Source organism: Grampus griseus (genome assembly GCF_964374135.1).
Source record: "Grampus griseus genome assembly, chromosome: 10".
NCBI classification, from domain to species: Eukaryota; Metazoa; Chordata; class Mammalia; order Artiodactyla; family Delphinidae; genus Grampus; species Grampus griseus.
Genome location: NC_139004.1, coordinates 79,141,616 through 79,163,317, shown reverse-complemented (window position 1 = coordinate 79,163,317; position 21,702 = coordinate 79,141,616). Strand labels below are relative to the sequence as shown.

General features: G+C 40.9%; 1 protein-coding gene across 1 annotated transcript in view; it reads left to right on the top strand.

The window, feature by feature from the left end:
- Positions 1-21,702, top strand: part of ADAMTS9 (ADAM metallopeptidase with thrombospondin type 1 motif 9) — a gene marked incomplete at its 5' end in the record, with an annotated part of 174,170 nt that overhangs the window by 11,792 nt on the left and 140,676 nt on the right. The window contains one exon of the mRNA XM_082662846.1: positions 19,561-19,850. Coding sequence (XP_082518972.1) covers positions 19,561-19,850 — 290 coding nt within the window. The remainder of the gene's footprint in view (positions 1-19,560; positions 19,851-21,702) is intronic.

Sequence of the window (21,702 nt, the reverse complement as noted above, 5' to 3'; positions counted from 1 at the left end):
GGCTCAGAACAGTTGGAGAGAACTTTGGAATGTGGCACAGTTCACCAGCAGCCATTAGAGGGATGGACCAGCAGGTCACGGAAACCTCCAAAACCAGGTAGCCTTGGCACAGGGAGTGAAAGCTGGTGGGGCGGGGAGAAGTCCCTCTGGCCAGAGGGGAAAATATCCTCTCTGCGAATGTCAATTCATTCAGCTTCAAGGATTTCCCCTATTAAGAGCAGCGGTTGGTAATCAGAGATAAACTTTAGAAGTACCCTGGGAGCCTCATGCAGAGTCTTTAAACAAACAAACAAACAAACAAACAACACCTCTTGCAGGGAAGTGAAATAGAGCAAGAATCAGTGGGTTTACTAAGTGCTCCAGGTGATTCAGAAGTTCAGCTAAATGTGAGAGTTCCCGCTAAAGTTGGATTTAGGGCAGTAACCACTGTCCATAGCCAGTGCTGCCTTTGCCCTGGACTTGGCTTTCTCCTTCACTGCTTTCCATCTTCTCTTCTCATAGGGTGATGAAATATTCGAGCTAGAGGAAACTAGCTCTAGGTCAACATGTTAATTCTACCCAGATGAGCAAAAACTGTAGGCCTGGGATGTTAAGTTACTTATTTCCAGGAGTGATACCCTATATATTCAACAAGAAACCATCAGACTTTGAGGTCACCCAAGCCTGGGAGCAGGCCCCTGGAAGCCCCCGCTGAGCTAGGTGTAACCCTTTAGTTGCTGGATTATGACGGTCTTCCCGGGACAGGGCACTGTGGCAGTGACACCTGTTTCCTATAGATGGAATAGAAGTCTTGCTCGTTTCTGATTGTTGATGTATGTCTAATTTTCAAAAAAGATTCTGAGATAACTTTATCAAAAAGACACGTGTAAAAGGAGTCTTATATAGTGAAAACTTCATGGGTTTAGAAAGGAGTCTACAACATAATTTATTCGTTCATGTGTGCATTTATTCATTCAGCCATGAGCTATTTATTGAGTAACTCCTCTGTACCATGAGGATAAAACCAGGAACCATCTTTATTCCAATTAGATGTGTGACCTCAAGCACGTTTAGAGCATAAAGTAAGAATAACATATACCTTCCAAGGGGGTAGTCAGGACTAAATGAGTATGAAACAATGGAAGCTCCCGGGACAGACGGTAGACAATCACTGAAAGGGAGATTTTTTTTAAAAAAAAAGATTGTAAAAATAGAAATTAAAACACCATAGCCAGGGAAAGAAAACTCAAAATACCAAAACCCAAAGTTAATCAGATCTCTGTGGTTAAGCTTAGAGCTTCTTGGTTACCTGGTCATAGAGGCCCCATGAGGGACTTGAGGGTCCCCCTGCCAGCGAGCAGCACGACTGAGAGCCCTTTCTGTCCGCATGTTTACCTGTACCTAATGCAGCATTTTGAAATTTTATTTCTTGCAACTTCCTCTTAGCCCAGTGACTCTGTTTCTCTTATGCCCTCATTGGTTGTGTCTGTGTGTACGCATGCGGGCCACTTGAGTACATCTGCATCGATTTGTGGGTTTTCATCCTGTTGGTGGGTCCCTCAGAATTCAGGATGGAGTGTGGCATGGCTTCTCTTCCTTCCAGTGTGCCCTTGAGACTCGTCCTCCCTACCCACTGGGTCCTCAGTTGAGGTCACTGAGGTGACTGCCTGCCCACCCTGCACATCAGGGGGGCCCAGTGGGAGGCTCGTGGGAGCCGTTCGGGAGCGTTTGTTGCCTTTATAAGCCACTTCCTGCTGATCCTTCGCATTGCATTTCCAGATGACACCCCAAGTTTTGTCTCACAGACACTCGCTCTTGGACCCTGGATTTTGCACAGGAGGATTTAGTTGTTTTCATTAGTGACAGAGACGTGTTTCCCAGGAGGTGAATGATGGGAAGGCAGGGGAGAAGGCCAACAGAAGGCTGTTTTGTTTACCTGGGCCTAAAAGACAGTGTCTCGCTGTTACTCAAATGCCTCTCTCACCCTCCCATCTCAGCAAGGCTAGCTGTTTTGTTTTGTTTTTTTCATAAGGCATTTAAAAACTGTACACTTGTTGACTCATCAGTGCCACTTCTAAGGAAGTAATTGGACAGTTGTGTATAGAGGTTTATGTGAGAATACTCAGTCTGATGTTGTTTAGTATAGCAGAAGGCTGAAAACCACCTAAGTGCCTTCGGTTGGAGGATAGATCAATGATTTATGAAGTCTGCATTTGATGGATTCCTGTGCAGCCATTAAAAATGATGGCAGACAAACACAGAAATAGATATATTAAGTGAACACACGAGTGATGAAGTTGTATGTAGGGTATGAGCTCATTTTTTTTAAATGATGGTGAAGCGTGTGGAGGAGCATATATGTATAAAGAAAAAATCTGAAGCAACGTGCACAGAAATGTAAAAGGGACTGTTTCTTATTGGTAGGAACATAGGCAGTCCTTCCCTTTTTATTTTATATTTTTATATAGTTTTTGCTATGATTCTATAATAGTTTCATAATCAAAAAATGCAGTCAAAAAATGCAGTTAAAAAGAAATGGGGGTGGTGGCATGTAGTTATTTGGTAGCCCCGTGGCACTTGTCACCGGGGAGCTACCAAGACAAGCCAAGACACCATGTTTTTGCCTTTGGAATGAGATAATCTCAATAACCAGGAAGATAAAATTCCTGCATCGTGGCTACTTCTTTGGGACACCAGGGTTGGTCAAAGCTGAGGCTTCATCCTCACCCAGCTAAATTGCCTTGTGGCTGTTAGACTAACCAACCGTAGGATTGCGATGGGATTACCATGGCTTAGTCTCTATTAGGCACTGGGGACTCTGCCCGTCACCCCCATTAGAGTGTACTGTCACTTCTTGGTTGGGCTCCCAAGGATGTGATCACAAAGACTGGGAAATACAAGATGATGATTAAAGCCATCATTTTGGGGCTCTTAGGATGCCCCTATGGAATCACTGTGCTACACACGTCCGTACATTGTCATATGTAATTCATTCATCATTACTACAGGGTAGGTATTATTATCCTTATTTTACAGCTGAGAAAATTGTAGCTCAGTGATGTTGAGCCACTTGTCCAAAGTCATACAGCTGGTAGGAAGTGGGCCTGACACTTGAACCCAGATCTGATTCCAGGGTGCTATGCCGTGAGCCAGACTTCATTGAAAACACAAATGGAAGCTGCCATCTAGAAAATCCTTTTTCACTTAAACTTTCAGAGCATTTTTATTTTTGCGGTACGTGGGCCTCTCACTGTTGTGGCCTCTCCCGTTGTGGAGCACAGGCTCCGGACGTGCAGGCTCAGCAGCCGTGGCTCACGGGCCCAGCCGCTCCGTGGCATGTGGGATCTTCCCGGACCGGGGCACGAACCCACGTCCCCTGCATCGGCAGGCGGATTCTCAACCACTGTGCCACCAGGGAAGCCCCCAGAGTATCCCTTTTGACTTCTATGTAATCTCATCGTTAACCAATACTAACAGTGGCTAATGTTTGTTGAGTGCCTGTTGCATGGCAGGCACTGTTGCAAGTGCTTTACATGGATTATACTTAATCCTTACCTCAACCTTCATTTTGGCAGATAAGAAAACAGAGGTATAGAAAGGTCCATAAGGGTTATAGAGCTCCTAAACATACCATTTTCCATAACCTTTTTATCCTGGTCTAGTTAAAGGATTTTTTGGCCTGTCCCTTTGTTGATTCGATTGCATTTTTAAAAGGTTTTTGTGTGTGTGTGTGTGTGGTACACGGGCCTCTCACTGTTGTGGCCTCTCCCGTTGCAGAGCACAGGCTCCGGACGCGCAGGCTCAGTGGCCATGGCTCACCGGCGCAGCCGCTCCGCGGCATGTGGGAGCTTCCCGGACCAGGGCACAAACCCGTGTCCCCTGCATCGGCAGGCGGACTCTCAACCACTGCGCCACCAGGGAAGCCCGATTGCATTTTTATCTGAATTATTTTTTTAATAATTTTTAAAATGCCTTCGTAGAATTTGATTTGATATGCGGAGGGTTGCCTGCTGCACTGAGTTCCCACCAAGGCTCTGATGACTCACGGAGGCCTGTGTCTCCAGCTTGCCTCCATTGGAGTGTGTACTCGTTACACATTAACCTCTTGGATCCCATTAATAATTTAGCATAGATTAGCTGATTAGATTAGCTGCCCTGAAAGTTGGGCCCAAATGGAGTGAGAGACGGAGGTAAGGAGCAGACCTCTGAGGGGGGGCTTCAAGTAAACAATTCTGGGACAGCTTGAAGGTTCCAGGCAGTGACAGAAGCTTTGGCTGCCCTCGTAGTCCTGCCTGGACGTAAGCAGGTCTGGTAGTTGTGGGTTAATTAGTGATTTGTGTGAGAGACCAGCGTGCTGCCATTTTCCCACAGCCATTTTCTCTCCTCAGATCCTTCCCCTCAACTTTGTAGCCTAAGAACAGGCCACACTGAAGGAACCATGTGCTGGTCAGTGTGAAAGCACACTATGAGTTTTTCCATTTACTCCTGGAGCATATTCCGGGGAGGAAGACGTGGCAGTTATTCCCACTTTCCAGATGAGCAAACTAAACTCAGCAATGTGAATGAACTTGCCCACAGTGTGTAAGGGAAACAGCTGGCCCTCAAACCCAGGACCGAGTGGACTCTTTAAAGATAGATTCTGCCATTTGGGGGTTATTGTTTTGGCTTAATTTCTTTTCATTTACCTCTTTCTGTTCCTCATCCATCTTTATACGTTTTTTCCCTTTTTTATATTTTTCGATGGACTTTATGTCTAATAGTCAATAAAAACAGTGACCTCTAAAATCCTCTGTAAATTTCTAGAAAAGCACTGTTTTAAATAACTGAATTTTTGAGCTTATTTCTTCACCTTTATCTTTCTTGTGGCATTTATATTAAAATAATTGCTTTTGTTTTAACATTCGTATTAATAGTGCAACACTCCAAAAAAATTGGCAAAGGAGAGTAAAAAAGAAACTTCTAATACAGGAACTGTGCTCATCTAATTTTTTTTTTTCTTTTCTTTTCTCTTTTTTTTTTTTTTTTTGCGGTACGGGGCCTCTCACTGTTGTGGCCTCTCCCGTTGCGGAGCACAGGCTCCGGACGCACAGGCTCAGCGGCCATGGCTCACGGGCCCAGCCGCTCCGCGGCATGTGGGATCTTCCCGGACCGGGGCACGAACCCGTGTCCCCTGCATCGGCAGGCGGACTCTGAACCACTGCGCCACCAGGGAAGCCCCTCATCTAATTTTTTAAAATTTTTCATCACTTTTTTTAAGAAGCATTTTATTACAAACATCTTCAAACACACAAAAGTAGAGGCAGCAGTAAAATGAACCACCAGCATGCACCATCTACATTTAATGATGACAAAGATTTTTTTTCCACATTTGCGTCTTATTTTTCCTTTTTGTTGGAGTATTTTAAAGTAAACACAGGTATCATGACATTTTCTAAATACTCCAATATGCACCTCTGAAAAATGAGGATGTTTTCTCACATAACTGTAATAGTATTTGGCAGGGTGAGCAGAATCAACAGTGATTTACTCCATATCACCTAAACAGTATCTATGTTAAAATTTTCCTGATTGCCCCCAAATGCCTTTTTACAGTCCATTTGTTTAGATGATGATCTAAACAAGGTCCACACCAGTTGCAATTGATTGTTAGGTCTCTTAAGGAACTTGTCACTCTGTTGTCATTGCTGTTGTTGTGAAAATCACTATTTTCGGTCTACTTTTACTTATGCTCCCTATGGCCCTTTTTATCCTTTCCATTTCTTTTACTCCTTGATTCATCTTTATCATAAGGTCAGGGTGCATTTGCACGAGTTTGGAAGAGCAGGGTCAGCCCCCAAACCCAGAGCACATAGCAAGAACAAAGCCACCAGGAATGAGCCACTTATCAGAGTAATTTCCTTGAGCACAAAAGGCGGTGTGTTAGGTTGGTTTTTGACTCTTTGTCTGGAGTACCTTGATAGCCTTCTTTTTTTTTTCTTCAAAGCTACCAGTAGAAAGATCCTCAGTTTTACAATATTCACTGAGCCTACCTTAGCTACCATTCAAGAATTTCACTCACCTGTGTTTTGAAGCCCAGAAGAGCCAGTTTGCAGTTGGGAATGTAAAACGTCAAGTTAGGTTTGGATGTGAAATTAATCTGCATGATGTATGATGTGCTTTCCTGTCCCCTCCCACGAGCCTTTTGATAAGATTCTGGATCCAAAGATAGCCCGAGGGTGGCCTGCTTCACCTTGATCCCAAATCGGGCTTTCCCTGTCACCTGTCATCAAATCTGGGTGGTTTCTTTTCCTTGCTTCAAAAACCCATTCACTGCCCCAAGGAAAAGGGTCAGACAGATACTTGCTAGTTTGTTCATCTTCCCAGTAATCTCCTGAAACAGATGCATGTCCTCTAAGGAAGGGATGTAAGAAATGGCAGAAGGCTAGCTAGGACAGAGGGCTGCCATCAGACATACAGGCTGCCAGTGGCAGGAGGTACTTGGAGTTAATCTGAGGGCTTTCAGACCTTCACCTGAGCAGGTTTTTGAAGTAAGACATTGGAGAATCTCTCAGTTCTCTTCATAGGAGCATTCTCTTCATCTAAACCCATTCATTTAATAAAGTGCTATTTACTCATATAATTGAGGTTTAAATTTTTTGTTTCTTTCAGTTTTATTGAGATGTAATTGGAGGTTTACATTTTTAATTTTGCATCTGCCAAAGTTAGGTTCTTTGTGATAATCAGATCATTATAGGATCATTATTGTAGCTATTTACGGGTAACCAAAGTCTGCTCGTGTCTGGCCCAGACTTCTGCATGGACATTCCGTACAACTGCAGCTCACTAATAAGTACGAAGTGTTCCGCATATCACAAAAAAGGAGCAGGAGGAAATGCAAGATATGGTGGTGTATTCATGTGGGTGGTGGACTCTGAGAGGGAGTAAGATTAAACAAGGGGCTAATGTTCATTTTTTATTGATTCCTCATCTCTCACGTGACATTGGAATTAGAGTGGCGTGTTGAGAATGCACTTAGCCTGTAGTGTGTGGGAAAAGTTCACGTTCATGTGCTGGACCTCAGAATTTTTCTGCTAAGATTTTATTTTAATATTTTACAAATCTTTTTATTTTCCATTGATATTTTCTAGTATTTTCTTCCATTTTTTTCTATTAAGGTGTAATTTACATGCAGAAACAGTCATCTTTTCTCGTGTATAATTCTGCAAGTTTTGGCATACAGTCAGGTAGCGATTATCACAGTCAAGATAGAGAATGATTCCTGCATTCCTGCTGTGCTTTGCGGCAGCCCCCATTTTCTGTCTCTGTAGTTTGGCTTTCTCCAGAATGTCATACAAATAGAATCATTAAGCATGGTGCATTTGAGGTTCATCCACACTGTTGCTTGTATCAGTAATTCATCCCTTTTTATTGCTGAATAGTGTTCCATTGTATGTGTAGACCACAATTTGTTTACCCAGTCGAGGGATAAAGTTTTGGCAATTATAAATAAAACCACTGTAAACATTTGCATGCAGATTTTGGGGTGAACATACGTTTTCAGTTGGGTAAATACCTAGAAGTGAGATATCTGGGCTATGTTTAACTTTATAAGAAACTGCCTGTCTCCTTTTCAAAGTGACCGTACCATTTTGTAGTCCCAGCAGCAGGGTATAAAAGGTCTACTGCATCTTTGCCAGCCCTTGTTATTGCCAATATTTTGTTCGTTTGGTTTTATTTTGTTATTTTAGCCATTCTAATAGATGCGTAGTGGTATCTCGTAGCAGTTTTAATTTATGTTTCCCTAATGACTAATGATGTGCTTATTTGCCGTCCGTGTATTTTCTTTGGTGAAGTGTCTGTTCAAATCTGTTCCATTTTTTAAAAAATTGGAATGTTTGTTTTCGTATTATTGAAGTTTGAGAGCACTTTATACTGTATTCTGATATAAGCCCTTTATCAAACATGTAGTTTGCAAACACTTTCTCCCAGACTGCGGCTTGTCTTTTCATTCTCTTCACTTGCAGACACTTATTTCATACATGGTTTCTTTTTTTTATTGCAAACATTTCATGTCTGGTGGATTTCATGCTGGATGACACTGCAGGAAAGCATAGTAGAGAGTGAAGTTTAGTGTTTGTCCAAGACACAGGTACAGAGAAAGGGACTAGGAAAGACTTACTTAGGTCTGGTTATTCAAAGCCATTGTCTGTGCCAACTGAAAGGGATAGTGTTGTTTTTATTTCTGGTTGATATCTGGAAACACAACTTTCAATTTCAAGCCTGTGTAGTTAATGATAGGAACGGGTTCCTCTTGGCTTATGAATGAGAATAGTTACAAAGAAAGCCGTCAGTTCCTAAGAATGCAGCTATGTCCTATTGCACATGTATGCACACAGGAGAGAAAACCAAAGGACAGTGAGACAGAGACACACAACGAAGTTAGTAGTGCAAGACCCAGCCCTGGATGGACCACATTCTTGGGGGAATAGGAATGGGAGACATGACTCTATTATTCCCCAGTGTTCTTATGCTGTGTTTTGTGGGCAGTATAATGGTTTTCCAAAGGTAACTTTGGTTATATGTCACTTTTTTTCCTTTTAAGCCTATTTTCCTAATCCTCACATTTGATGCTATTCCACTGTAACAAGTCAAATTAGGGTATAGAAATAGTTTTCAGAAACTATTACCTATTTTAGCAGGTCCAAAATAAACACTGCAATGAGTACTGGAGACACATATAGGAAACCTTCCTTGATATTTTTTAACATCAGCCATACCTCACTTCTTTTCTGTTGGTCTTTCTCCATTGCAGTTATTCTGTCTCCTTCTACCTGCCCACCCTGCGTACCGTTTGGTTATTTCTTTGATACCCTCTCTAAGTGGCCAAGAGAGGAGACTGTTGGGTTTTGCCATTTTTGAATCGTAGGACTTCATTTTTTGGCATTTTTCACTCGTAAAATATAAGAACTCATCATTTTTCAATACTGGAAGGAACTTTAGAGAACTTCTAGTCCCTGCCTCTGTGGATAAGAGGATCGAGGGTCAGAATTCTGAAGGAATTTGTAATCTTGGAGCTAAAACGAATGGAAAAGTGAGCCGTGAACACAGACCTCTTCGTTCCCGGTCCTGTGTTCTTTCCAGGCTGTAAGTCAAAGAAAAGCTGTCCATGGATGGTGCCTGGAAGGGGTATGTTTAAAAGGGCAATTCAGATGAGGTTTTGGGAGTGCTACTGGGTTTATTTTAAGTATAAGGATAGTTGAGAATAAACTAGTGAGACGTTATAAACTAGTTAAGAAGTTATATCAAGACTTTAGAGAAAGATATTAGGCTTTTAATTCGCTTAAGGGAGTAAGTTGTCAGAGCAAGAGCTGAATGTATAGCAGCTAAATATCTGAGCTGAGCCAGGGTGCTGCAAGATGTTGGCCTGTGGTTGGGAGGGTCCCTGGTGAGTTCAGCCTGTGGTCAGAGTACAGTGTGTCCCTGCAACCACTCACGATCATGGTGGCCAGAACAGGGACATCAGGATGAAGAAGGGTTTCTACTGCAGGCCTGGTGTGTAAACTCGTCCTCAGTTGCCTGTAAACTGGGAGACTTGTGTATCAAAGGAATGTGGGAGATATACTCCCTAAGAATTGGTTAGAAGCCTTTTCAAAGGGCTCCAGCCCAAGTGCTCTTTAATCTCTGATACGGGAGTGATACCTAAACCCGCCACAGGCATCCCAGGGCCACCCAAGAGCTGCAGTGAAATGGCAGATAGCCGGAGCCCCTTGATTCCAGCATAAAAAGGCTGTTCATCTTTAGTAATGATTTGCCACAGCCAATACCCCTAGAGCGCTTACTCTGCACCAGGCCCTAGTTCAGCACTTTCCGTGTATTAAGTCACTTAGCCCTTCCCACCACCCTGTTAAGGAAGAACCATTATTATCTCCATTTCACAGATGAGGAAACTGAGGCACAGAGGGCTTCAGTGACCTGGCCTAGGTCCCACAGATTGAATGCACAGATGCTGGGATTTGAACACAGATCTCCCTGACTCTGAAACTCTGATCAGCACATCATACTGCCTCCTGAATGCCCCACCCTGTACCACAGCCAGGAGCCCCATGTGGCTCCTGAGCCCTAGAAATGGGGCTGGCGCTGCATGTTGAACGGATAATATTTTGCATGTATTAGGGTAAATAGAGTAGATCCTTAAAATTAGTTTCATCTGTTTCTTTTGACTTTTTAAAATTTGGCTACTAGAAATTCTTTCTTCCATGTGGGGCTCACATGCTATTCCTCCCAGAGAGTGCTGGTCTGGAAGATCCCAAGCCACGTCACAAAGGGGCCTGGGAATCAGCCATCAGAAGCAGGCTGCAGACAGTGCAGGGTGATTGTGGGCAGCTGGGATCCCGCTGGGCAGAAGGAGCCCATCTCCCCTTACTGCGAAGAGATGGAATGAGTGAAAACCAACATCTCCTGAGGGGTATTTTGCAGGCTATTAATAGCAAAACCAAACAATTTCTCAGTAAAATACAGGCCCAGGTATGTTCAGCATTTTATACTGTTTCAAATAGATGTGCTTTAAATAATTAATTTCTCAAGTTATTTCAAGGGTGCCTCAGTTTCCTCATTTATGAAATGGAGATAATAGTCCCTGTCTATTATTCTAATAGTCCCTGTGAAGAATAATCAGGTTAATCCATGTAAAGTTCTTCGAAGAGTGCCTGGCACAGAGGAAAGCGTAAAACAAACGTTAGCCAGTGTTATCGTAACAGTATCATCGTCACATCGTCACAGCAGTTACCGCACGCAGTTGAAGGAGCTGCAGGATGTTGAATCAGGGAGCGTGCGGCAGGGCCTTTGGGGCAAGTGTCCCAGCTTGCACACCTGAGTCAGCAAATTTACCTCTGCAGGTAGCTGGAGGCACGCACCCCTTGGAAGGTGGTGTGATGACCCTCAAACATGCCTCCCACTGCCCGCCACCTGTCACCCATCACAGCCCCTTGAACTACAAGAAGCTTCTCAATTGTTTTCTCCCAGTGGCATCTCCTTCTGTCCCTGAAAAGAAAACCCATCAACACAGTCCTCTTCATCTTGTTCTATTTCCAGGGACTTTTCAATCCCCTCATAAATTGGCCAAGATCCCATAAGTTTCCCAATTCCATGGATGAACAAAATGTAGACTGGTTTCTTTCCTGCAAGACTTCTCAGAGCTCTTAAAATGCTAATGTGTGTGCAGAAAGTCCCAGATGTGAATGCTGTGTAAAGCATTTTGCAAACCCACTTGATTTGTTTTTGGAAATATCTTCTGGGACAAACGTTCTGTAAACCACTCCTGGGGAAACACTGTCTATAAAGGTCCTGCCCAGCCAAAAAGGAGATCTCTCCCGCCACTGCCCTTTGCACCCATGTCCCAACAGTGTTGTCCGTGGAGCACTGTTAGATGCTGGGCATGCCACTTCCCCCTCCCCCCCAAAAGCTAACAGTTTGTCCAGAGAAATGGGTTTGGGGACGTGACTCTCCTGAGTATCTAGGGATTCACTGTTGTTTTACAGACTGTCAAATGGAGGACCCCTAAAAAAAATTAAACCTTGGTGATTTTCATTCATATGCTTTAGACCTTTATATACACAGAAGAATTCCTTCCCTTAGTTCCTTCCCCACCCGGTTTCTGGAAACACATTGTTCTTTACTAGAACATTCATTGGTTTTATGGCTATTTTCATTTTTATGTTTTATCTCTTCCCACCCACCCCCGTATTGTGCTTGTTTACCCATCTTCCTCTGATCCCAGTAGACTGTGATTCTCATCCCATGGGGGTCCCCGTTTGAAGGCTTCATTGAGTAACTCTCTGAGGGCAGATCTTAGATGGGACTAGAACAGAGGGCCAGGAGCTGCCATCAGCTTCCATGTTTTGTTTCCTGTATGTTATTGGCCTTTGGAGCCAGTTGAAAAGCAGAAGGATTTGTGGCATTTCTTTCCATCTAATTACATCTCTGACTAGGTCTTCCCACGTCAGTCTGCATGTGCCTCTTAACCTAGATTGGAAGTTCCGAGGGAACAGGGGCTGGTCTTTATGACTTTCCTTCCTTCCTCCCCTCCCTCTCTCCTTTTCTTTAGAAGATTCTTTCAAAAATAGAACGGTTTTGTTTGAGAAACCCTGACGTCAACATTCTAATTCATAAGGAGGGGCTGTTTTGCATACTACTGGTAAAGCAATAACAACTAAAAATCCTTATCGCATTAAATATTTAATGGATCTTTCCTGTGCACCGTGCTCTGTGCCACGGGCATTTTACGTGTTATCTCTTTTAACCCTCACAGTTACCCTTTAAAGTATGTGCTGTTAGTATCCTCATTTTACAGATGAGAAAACTGAGCCTTTAAGATAGGAGATTGCCCAAGAAAGGGCAGCTACAGCAGCGCTAGGGCAGGAACGTGAACCAGGGCTGGTCTGGCTCCAGAATCCAAGTGTGAAACCACTACCAACTCCCTGTCCACTTCCTTCTGGCTGTCAAGTCCTGGAGGAGCAGAAAGGGGACTTGCTAAAATCCTTGCTCGCCAGTCTGCCCTTTGGTCCTGTGCTGTGGTTCCCCTGCCCACTTAGACCATGAGGTCACAAGGTGGCTCAGTGCCTTAAGGAAAATTCAGTTAAATTTTGATAAACCTTATAAACATAGAGAGCAATAATTAACTTCCCAACTGTTAAAGTTAACATGAGGATCTCCTTAGCTCAACCCCAGTGGGTAGGAAACGCTCAATGAGTAACTGCAGAATAACCAGGCCCGGATGTTATTTTCTAAAATAATTCCAGTTATTTAGTAATGTCGTATGCATTTTGTTGTATGGTAATGTGAAATGAAGCTCATTTAAAACATTCTTATCGGTAAATAAGCAAATGTTGTTTAAGTTTTTAGCTTTCAGGTGTTTTAATATTGATACCATCTTAAATTTTCATGATACTTTCTTTTTAAAGATCGGCCCCAAGTTTTGCTTCTGTTTTGTTGTTGCTGTTGTTTATTTCAACTTAGCCAAGTGCCTTGCACAAAATAGGTGCAAAAAATAATATTTTAAAATTCAGTTTATAATTTACAAGGAATTTTCTACACACTTTCTTATTTAATTCTCAAAATAGGCTTAAGGTGGAAACACCTATTTATATACCCATTTAAGAGGTCCGGAAACTGAGGCCAAGAGAAGTAATTGGCCATTTACTAATAGAAGTAAAAAAGTCATTTAAGGGTGTAAAACAGCTTGTCTTTAAAATGATTTTAAGCCAGAAAATTGTTTTTCAGAAGAATAGTCTCTCTCCCTTAAATGGTTCCTTTTAGTTCTAACTCACTACATGACTTTATAACTGGTAAAAAATAGAAAAAAAAATTTTATTGGTTGCTTCCTGTGTGCTGCATACTTTATATGCATGATCTCTAGTTGTTTCTCAAAACAACTCCTTGGAAGAGGTACTGTTCTTACTCAGCTTTATAAGTGGAAGAAATGAGGGTGAGAAAAAGTCAGTTATTTGCCCAAGGTCAAATAGACCTTGAAGCTTGCTTTCTTCAGAGCACAAGCTCTTAGAACAGTGGCTGTTAGTAGTAGTGTAAGCATCACCATTCCCCTTCGTAGTTCTCAAGGCCGAAACAATTGTAAAAGTCAACATTAAGTCGTGTTCTTGGAATAAAGCATTATAACTATAGTGCCTTTGACTTGGCGTTAGAAAGCACACAACTGCAAGTTAGAGCTTTTTAACGTGCCGAAATTTGTTTACATGCACATGTGAGGGTTCCAATGGCAAAATACTTTACTTTTCTCTGAATACAAATGTGCATTTGATTCTTGGAGATATCACATGCTACTTTTTTTAATTGCCTGGGTTTTTTTAGAGCAGTATTAACATTCATAGAAAAATTGAGAGGAAGGTACAGAGATTTCCCACATATCCCTGCCCCTGCACATGTAGAGCCTCCCCACCATCAACATGCCTCATCAAGGGATACATTTATTACAGATGAGGAGCCTACATTGCTGCATCTCTATCGCTTAGAGTCCATAGTTTACATTACAGTTCCCTGTAGGTGTTGTACATTCTGTGGATAGGGACGCATACATAATGACAAGTATCCATCATTATGCTATCACACACAGTATTTTCACTGCCCTAAAAATCCTCTGAGTGCTCTACCTATACATTGCTCTGTTGCCCCAACCCCTGGCAACCACTGATCTTTTCCTCTCTCCATAGTTTTGCCTTTTCCAGAATGTCATATAATTGGAATCACACAGTAGGTAGCCTTTTCAGATCGACTTCTTTCATTTAGTAATATGCATTTAAGATTCCTCCAAGTCTTTTCATGGCTTAATAGCTCATTTCTTTTTAGCGCTGAATAATATTCCACTGTCCGGATATGCCACAGTTTATTTACCCACTCACCTACTGAAGGACATACTGGTTGCTTCCAAGTTTTAGCAATTATGAATAAAGCTGCCATAAACACCCCATGTACAGTTTTTTGAGTACATATAAATTTTTAGCTCCTTTGGGTGAATACCAAGGAGCACGATTGCTGGATCGTATATTAAGAGTATGTTTAGTTTTGTAAGAAACATCCACTGTCTTCCAAAGTGACTTGTACCGTTTTGCATTCCCACCAGCAATGAATGAGAGTTCCTTTTGCTCCAAATCCTCATCAGCATTCGTTGTTGTTAGCATTCTGGATTTTGGTATATCATGGCTGTTTTATCTGTATTTTCTTGATATATGACATGGTGCAAATTTTCATACGCTTATGTACCATCTTATATCTTCTTTGGTTCAACACGCTACGTTAAGATTTGAACTAGGCCAGGTTGCTCATAAGCTATTTAGTTTAGTGAACATGATTAATTTTTGAGGAATCCTTCAAGAAAAACCATGAAAAAATGATTTCCTTTCTAAATGTCGTATTTGAACTTCAAGAAGAGGCATGAAAATGGTACAGCCACTATGGAAAGCAATCCGGCAGTTGCTCAAAATGTTAAACATAGCCTTACCATACAACCCAGCAATACCTAAGAGCAATGTAAACATGGCCACACCAAAACTTGTACATGCGTGTTTGTAGTAACATTATTCAGTTGAGTTGTTGAACCCAAATGTCCACCAATTGATGAATGAATAAACAAAATGTGGTATATTTCTAGAGTAAAATATTACATGGCAATAAAAAGTAATAGAGTCCTGACACATGCTACAACATGGATGGACCTAGAAAACATTATGCTAAGTGAAAGAAGCCACACACAAAAAGCAACATATTGTATGACTCCATTTGTATGAAATGAGAATCCATAGATATAAAACATAGGTTAGCGATTGCCAGAGACTCACCTACTGAAAGATGGGGGGTAACGGGGGAATGGGGAGTGACGGCTGATGGGTACAGGATCTCTTTTGGGGGCAATAAAAATATCCTAAAATTAGATAATAGAAATGATTACACAACTCTATAAATACACCAAAAAACACTGAATTGTATACTTCGAAAGTATGAGTTTTATGGTATATAAATTATATCTCAATAAAAAGTAATAACAAACATAAAGCTGTCTGTGGGTGAAATGAAGAGCAAAAGTACATAGACCATTCATACTGTGCTTTCTATAAGGGTGAAATTTCATTATGTAGCTCATTTTGATAAAACTATTAGCAAAGTGACCTTGCAAATTTCAAATACTAGTCTCAGTTCCATTATGCTAAAAGGTCACTAAAGAGAAATGTGAATGACTTTCTTTTTATCCTAACAATGTGTGTCCCTTGGTAGAAATTGTTCTCTGATATTAACAATTTCTATTCAGAGGCCAGAGAGTTGGGTAGATATTACCAGTCATAGTGTCTGTTTTTTCCATTGTCAGTAAAAATGTTCCTGCATTTGTAGTCACAGCGAATATTTGAATCTTTAAAGCTCTTACTCTTTGTAATGCCAAATTCAAAACTGCTTGCTAAAATGGTTAATGAGGTAGAAATTAGTTGGGCTAATTAGGTCAATAAATATTATTCTAACTCATTAGGATAAAAGGTCAGAGGGTTAAAAGACTGGGAAGTATGTATTAGAAGATGTTGCTTTTGATTCTGAAGAAGTAATTTTATTCCTGCATTTTTATAGCATGTAAAGCATACTGAATTGTTTCTTTGACACACAGATTAGCTGTGAATGAAGTGTCTTCCAGGTATATTAGAATTTACATGGGTTTTTCTCTGTTACCACTGTTCTCTGTCAGAAATCTCTTTCAGTGATTAATGCCTTAATTTCTTCAACTTTGCTACTTAAATAAGTGTACCTTTTTTCCAATTAGTGCCTTGATTTATCCTCAGGTATTCCCATGCCCAAGTCCCCTCTGATGAGATGATTCCCCTGAATGGTCCAAAGAGTGACTTCTATATAATGTTTCCTCAGTGTTTTTCTCACTGTGGTTATGCTTTTCTCTAAATTAACCTTGTAAGTCAAAATATTTATGGAAGACAATAAGTCAAGATTATCTGCTTTTCACAAACTAAGTGACATATTTTCTTGTTTTAACAGCTTTATTAAGATATAATTCACATGCCATACCATTCATCCATTTAAAGTGTCCAGTGGTTTTTTGGTGTATTCACAGCTATGTGCAACCATCATCACAGTCGATGTTAGAACCTTTTTATAACTTGAAAAAGAAACCCTGAACCCATTAGCTATCAATGCCTCCCCCCATGTCCCCACTCCACCTCCAGTCCTAAGCAACTAATCTACTTCTGTCTTTATAGATTTGCCTATTCTGGACATTTTATACAACTGGTATCATATAATATGTGGTCTTTTTTGACTGGGTTACTTCACTTTATTGATAAAGTTTATCAAAATGTTTTATAGTGATAAAGGGTCATTTCACAGGAATACTTAGCAGTTATAAACAAATATGCATCTCATATCAGAGCACCAAAATACGTGAGGCAAAAACGGACAGAAATGAAGGGAGAAATAAAAAAATCAACAGCAATAGATGGAAACTTTCAATACGCTACTTTCAGTAGTGGGTAGAAAGCTAAGCAGAAGATTAACCAATAAATAGAAAACTTGAACAACATTGTAAACCAACTATACCGAACAGATATCTGTAGAACACTCTATCTAACAACAGCAGAGCACAAATTCTTCTGAAGAACACATGGAACATTCTCCAGACTAAACCATATGCTAGGCCATAAAACAAATATCAGTAAATGTAAAAGCATAGAAGTAATGCAGAGTATCTCCTCTGACTACAGTAAAATGAAATTGGAAATCAATAACAGAGAAATGAGAAACTCAAATATATTTGGAAAGTAAATAGCACACTCCTGAATAACCAAAGGAGAAGTTGGAAAATACTTTGAGATAAATGAAAATGAAGAGACAACATGTCAAAAGTTATGGGTTGCAGCTAAAGCATGGCTTCGAGGGAAATTTATAGCTATGTCTTAAATGCCTCTATTAAGAAAGAAGATCTCAAGTCAATAATGTAAGCTTCCACTTTAAGACACTTGAAAAAGAAGAGAAAACTAAGAATAAAACTAAGAATAAAGATGAGAGCAGAAATAATGAAATGGAGAATAGAGACTTTAAAACCTTTGAAACTTTACTGATTATAATAAATTATATTAAAATATTTACAAAAGACATGAAGGGTATTATTTCACAAAATAAGTAACACATTTTAATGTATTTTAAAAAATCCAATTTTCAACGTGGCTTCCATACACCTGTTGTAAAAAGCTAGTGTTTGTGAAAATATCCACCAGGCACTGTCTTTTTTCCAGTTCAGGCTCAGTTTAGAAACTGTCAACCAAACCATGAGCCCATTTCAGTCCTTGGCTCTTGAGCAGTTTTGCCTGATAGAAAGAGCACTGTTTAGGGTGTTGATCAAATCCATGCCTGATTCCAGATACCACCACATCCTGTATGTGACATTGGACGAGTCGCTCAATCTCTTTGAGACTTATTTTCCTCATCTGTAAAATAGAGGTAATTTTCTCAGCCTGAGAAGAATTATGAGATAACATATGTAAAAGAGCCTAGTTCAATATCTGGCATGAAGTAGGTGCTTGTCTAGTATCCATTCTGTAATCACTAGTGATTTAAAAATGGAATGACAGCCCAGATACCTATATGGCATGGGTATACATATATGAATACTCTTGAAAGAGAGACTGGAAGAAAAATAGTCTTATGTTGAATCCTACTGCGTACCAGGCTTAGGGCTAGTCATGTTATCTATAGCTGCACCACATATAACTTGTTTGACAATTTGGACTGATTTCACTATTTTAACAACCACTAAAACACTCAACTTGACCAAAATAACACATCCTGGCCTAAATTGATTGTTTTAGCAATAGGTTACGATGGTTAAATATTTGAGCCCTTCAAATATGAAACCACTCAGAGTTTATAACTCTTTTGTTGTTATTACTGGTGTAATAAATTCTATTTCTTGTGTCTTAGGAAAGCATATTTCTTAGTTGTGCAATTCTGTTGCCTGTTTGGCCTACAAAGTATTGTCATTAAAACTCTGAAACACATTTATGATTTGATAGGCAAGATAACTGATTAAATTCTGTTTTTACTCAAGGCATATTTTAGCAGGCACTTTTATGCTCATTCTGTTTATTCTGTGGTTGATGGCTCTGAAATGGAATATTTTCACCAGCAACAGGAGCTTCAGACCAAGTTGGACACTAGTGCTTGTCAGAACTTTAACATGAATGTGAATCACTTAGAGATCTTTGTTCAAACGTGGATTCTGATGTATCAGGTCTAGGGCGGGGCCGGTGAGTCTATATTCTTCACAAGCTTCCAGGAGTTGCCAGTGCTGCTGGTCCACGGACCACACTGTGAGCTGCAAGCTTGTGTAGAATCCAAGAGGTACCTTGGCTAGAATCAGAAGTGAGGAGACCTCATCTGGCATTATATATCACAGTCCCAGCTACCTACTCGTACTCCCTGAGTGGAATCTACTTCCTCACTGAGCCCTGAAACAAATTAATTAAAAATTTGGAAGCATTGAACAGCAGTGATTCTGTTCTTACATTTCATGCATTACAGTGATTGAATACGGTAAGAGAATAATACCTTGTCATTCATTTTCTGTAGTTCCTTTGTACTGTCTATTAACTTGCCCACCTCTTAGGCCCCTTTATACTGTATCTCATTGAATATGAAAAGTGGCGTACATGAAGCATTTCCATTTCCATTCTCTAGAGCTCTATAGCTGTGCTGTTGGCCCTTACTCCATGTATGGCAAAGAACAATGAATACAAACCACTTAAACCCCAGCCAGGCTTTTGTTACCGAATGAAAAGAATAAGCAATTGTTTCCCCTAAACTCAGGGCTAATTTTCTAACACCTTAAGTGAGTATTTATGGAAGCTTCCAGAAAAGCTAATTTCAAGTCCTTAGTCATTTAGATGAGAGCGCAGATAGTTTCACCCGGAGATTCCACAGCGTGTAGAACTTGATTTTGTATGTAATTTGACGACAGAGGCATCATTTTAAGACGTGTCAAATTAAATTCTTAATATGAAATAGATGTGGCTCAGAATGTAATGCATGCCATCTGATTTGTTACAGAACACAAAAGTAGTCACAGTAAGGACAAGAGGAAAACGAGGACGAGAAAATGGGGAGAGAGGAGTAGCCTGGCTGATGACGTGGCAGTATTAAGAAGCAGCCTAACCAAAAGGGCCCTTTCTGCCTATGGTAACAAGACGGACAGCACAAGGGAAAAGAGGACCCACAGGAGAACAAAACGTTTTTTATCCTATCCACGGTTTGTAGAAGTGATGGTGGTGGCAGACAACAGAATGGTTTTATACCACGGAGCAAACCTTCAACACTATATTTTAACTTTAATGTCAATTGTAAGTACATTCAAAAGGAGGTGATTTATGATGTCCCTAAATGTGCCATTGGGGAATGGGTTTCCACCCAGTGCTTTGGAGAACCATTCGGGGCTGGCATTTCAACGATTCAGGCAAGTGACTGAAGAGAACATAAGATTAGACAATGACAATAATGGGCATCAATAGTGAGTGTTTATTCTGTGTTAGACAATGTGCTTCGTACTTAAAAGGCATCATCTCTAATCCTCCTGGCAACTCTGCTAGGTAAATTGTCATTCTCATTTTGTTGATAAGAAAACTGAGCCTCAAAGGAGTTGGGTTGCTTGCCCATGGTCATGTAAAGCCAGTATAGTGGCTTAGGGACTGCATGTGACCTTCAGCTTGTCCACTTCCCAAAACCGGTGCCCTTTGACACGTGAATTTGCACAGCCAGGTGTGGGTCGCCAGTAAGACTTGTGAATGCTGGTTGTGAATCAGAAGCACTGGTGGAGCTTTGGAAAATGTCTCTGTCCCCCTCCCCAGGATTCCAATTAAGTAGCTCTGGGGTGAGTCTTAGGAATCTCTCCCATTTTGAATTTTTCTACTCCCATTTTGAATTGAGAAAGTAATAAATTTGCGTGATTGAAAAACAGATCAAGCAGATCCAAAGACTAGTGAGAAGGCTGAAGTGCCTTTCCCCACCCAGGCTCCCAGGCCCCTTCCCAGAGGCAACCACTGAGACAAGTTTATTTGCCCGTCTTTCTAACCAGCACTGCCCAATAGAAATATAATGCAAGTCACACACGTAATTTTTTTTAAAATATAGATACATGTAATGTAAAATTTTCTGTTAGCCGCACACAGACATAAAAGAAACAGGTAAAATAAATTTTAATCATGTATTTTGTTTTATATCTAAATGTTATCATTTACAAAATTATTAACGAGACTAACTTTTCTCCGTACTAAGTCTTTAAAACCCAGTATGTGTTTCACACTCAGAACACATCTCAATTCGGACAAGCCCTATTTCAAGTGCTCAGTGGTCACGTGACAAGTGGCTATCATGTTGGACAAGGCAACTCTGGACATTTCTTAAGCACATATGTATGGCTATACTTTTTTCTTTTTCAGAGATGGCGCATTCTCATACACGGTGTTACATATTGCTGTTTTCTTGAAACACTGGAGATTGTTCCATAATAGCCCATGTGCTCTGCCTTCATTTTAAGCCTCAGCAGAGCCTTCCTATTAATAGATTGATTCTAGTTTATTTGAATGGGAATCTGCTTGTATTAAATTCCCCCAATGAATATGAAAAGCAGCCGTTTGGGATCACTGACTTAAAATTTCTCCTTCCTTCTCCGTGGCCTGTGGTTCTCTTTGTGTTTCCCTGCACTGCTGTGAACCACCCCCTACTGTGTTCCCCAACCCTTACCCCACCTGCCTCCCCTCCCCACTCTCCCTGACCCCCCTTCCTCAAGCTCAGTCCCATGTGCCCCAGCCCTCTCCTGTCCTGGAGGAGGGAAAGGAAAACCTAGTCAGGCCTTGCATAGACTCAACTCCATTTCTAACCCATATATTCAGACCTGTTAAGGATTTTGACGACAAGCATGGCCTCAGTGTCAAATGGACCTTGGCTGAGAATTCTGGCTCTGCTACTCACTGCTGGCTGTTTAGTCTTGGACAAGTTGCTTAACTTCTCTGAGCCTCAGTTTCCTCATTTGTTGAGCAAAGATTATAGTCACACCTAGCCCAGAATGTTGCTGTGCAGTTTTCAGCAAGGATCTAGTCCACAGTAAGCATTCAATGGATGTTAGCTCTCGTAATTAACAATAATAATGAAAACAAACCAAAAAAAAAAAAAAAAAACAGGTTACCAGTTGTGGAG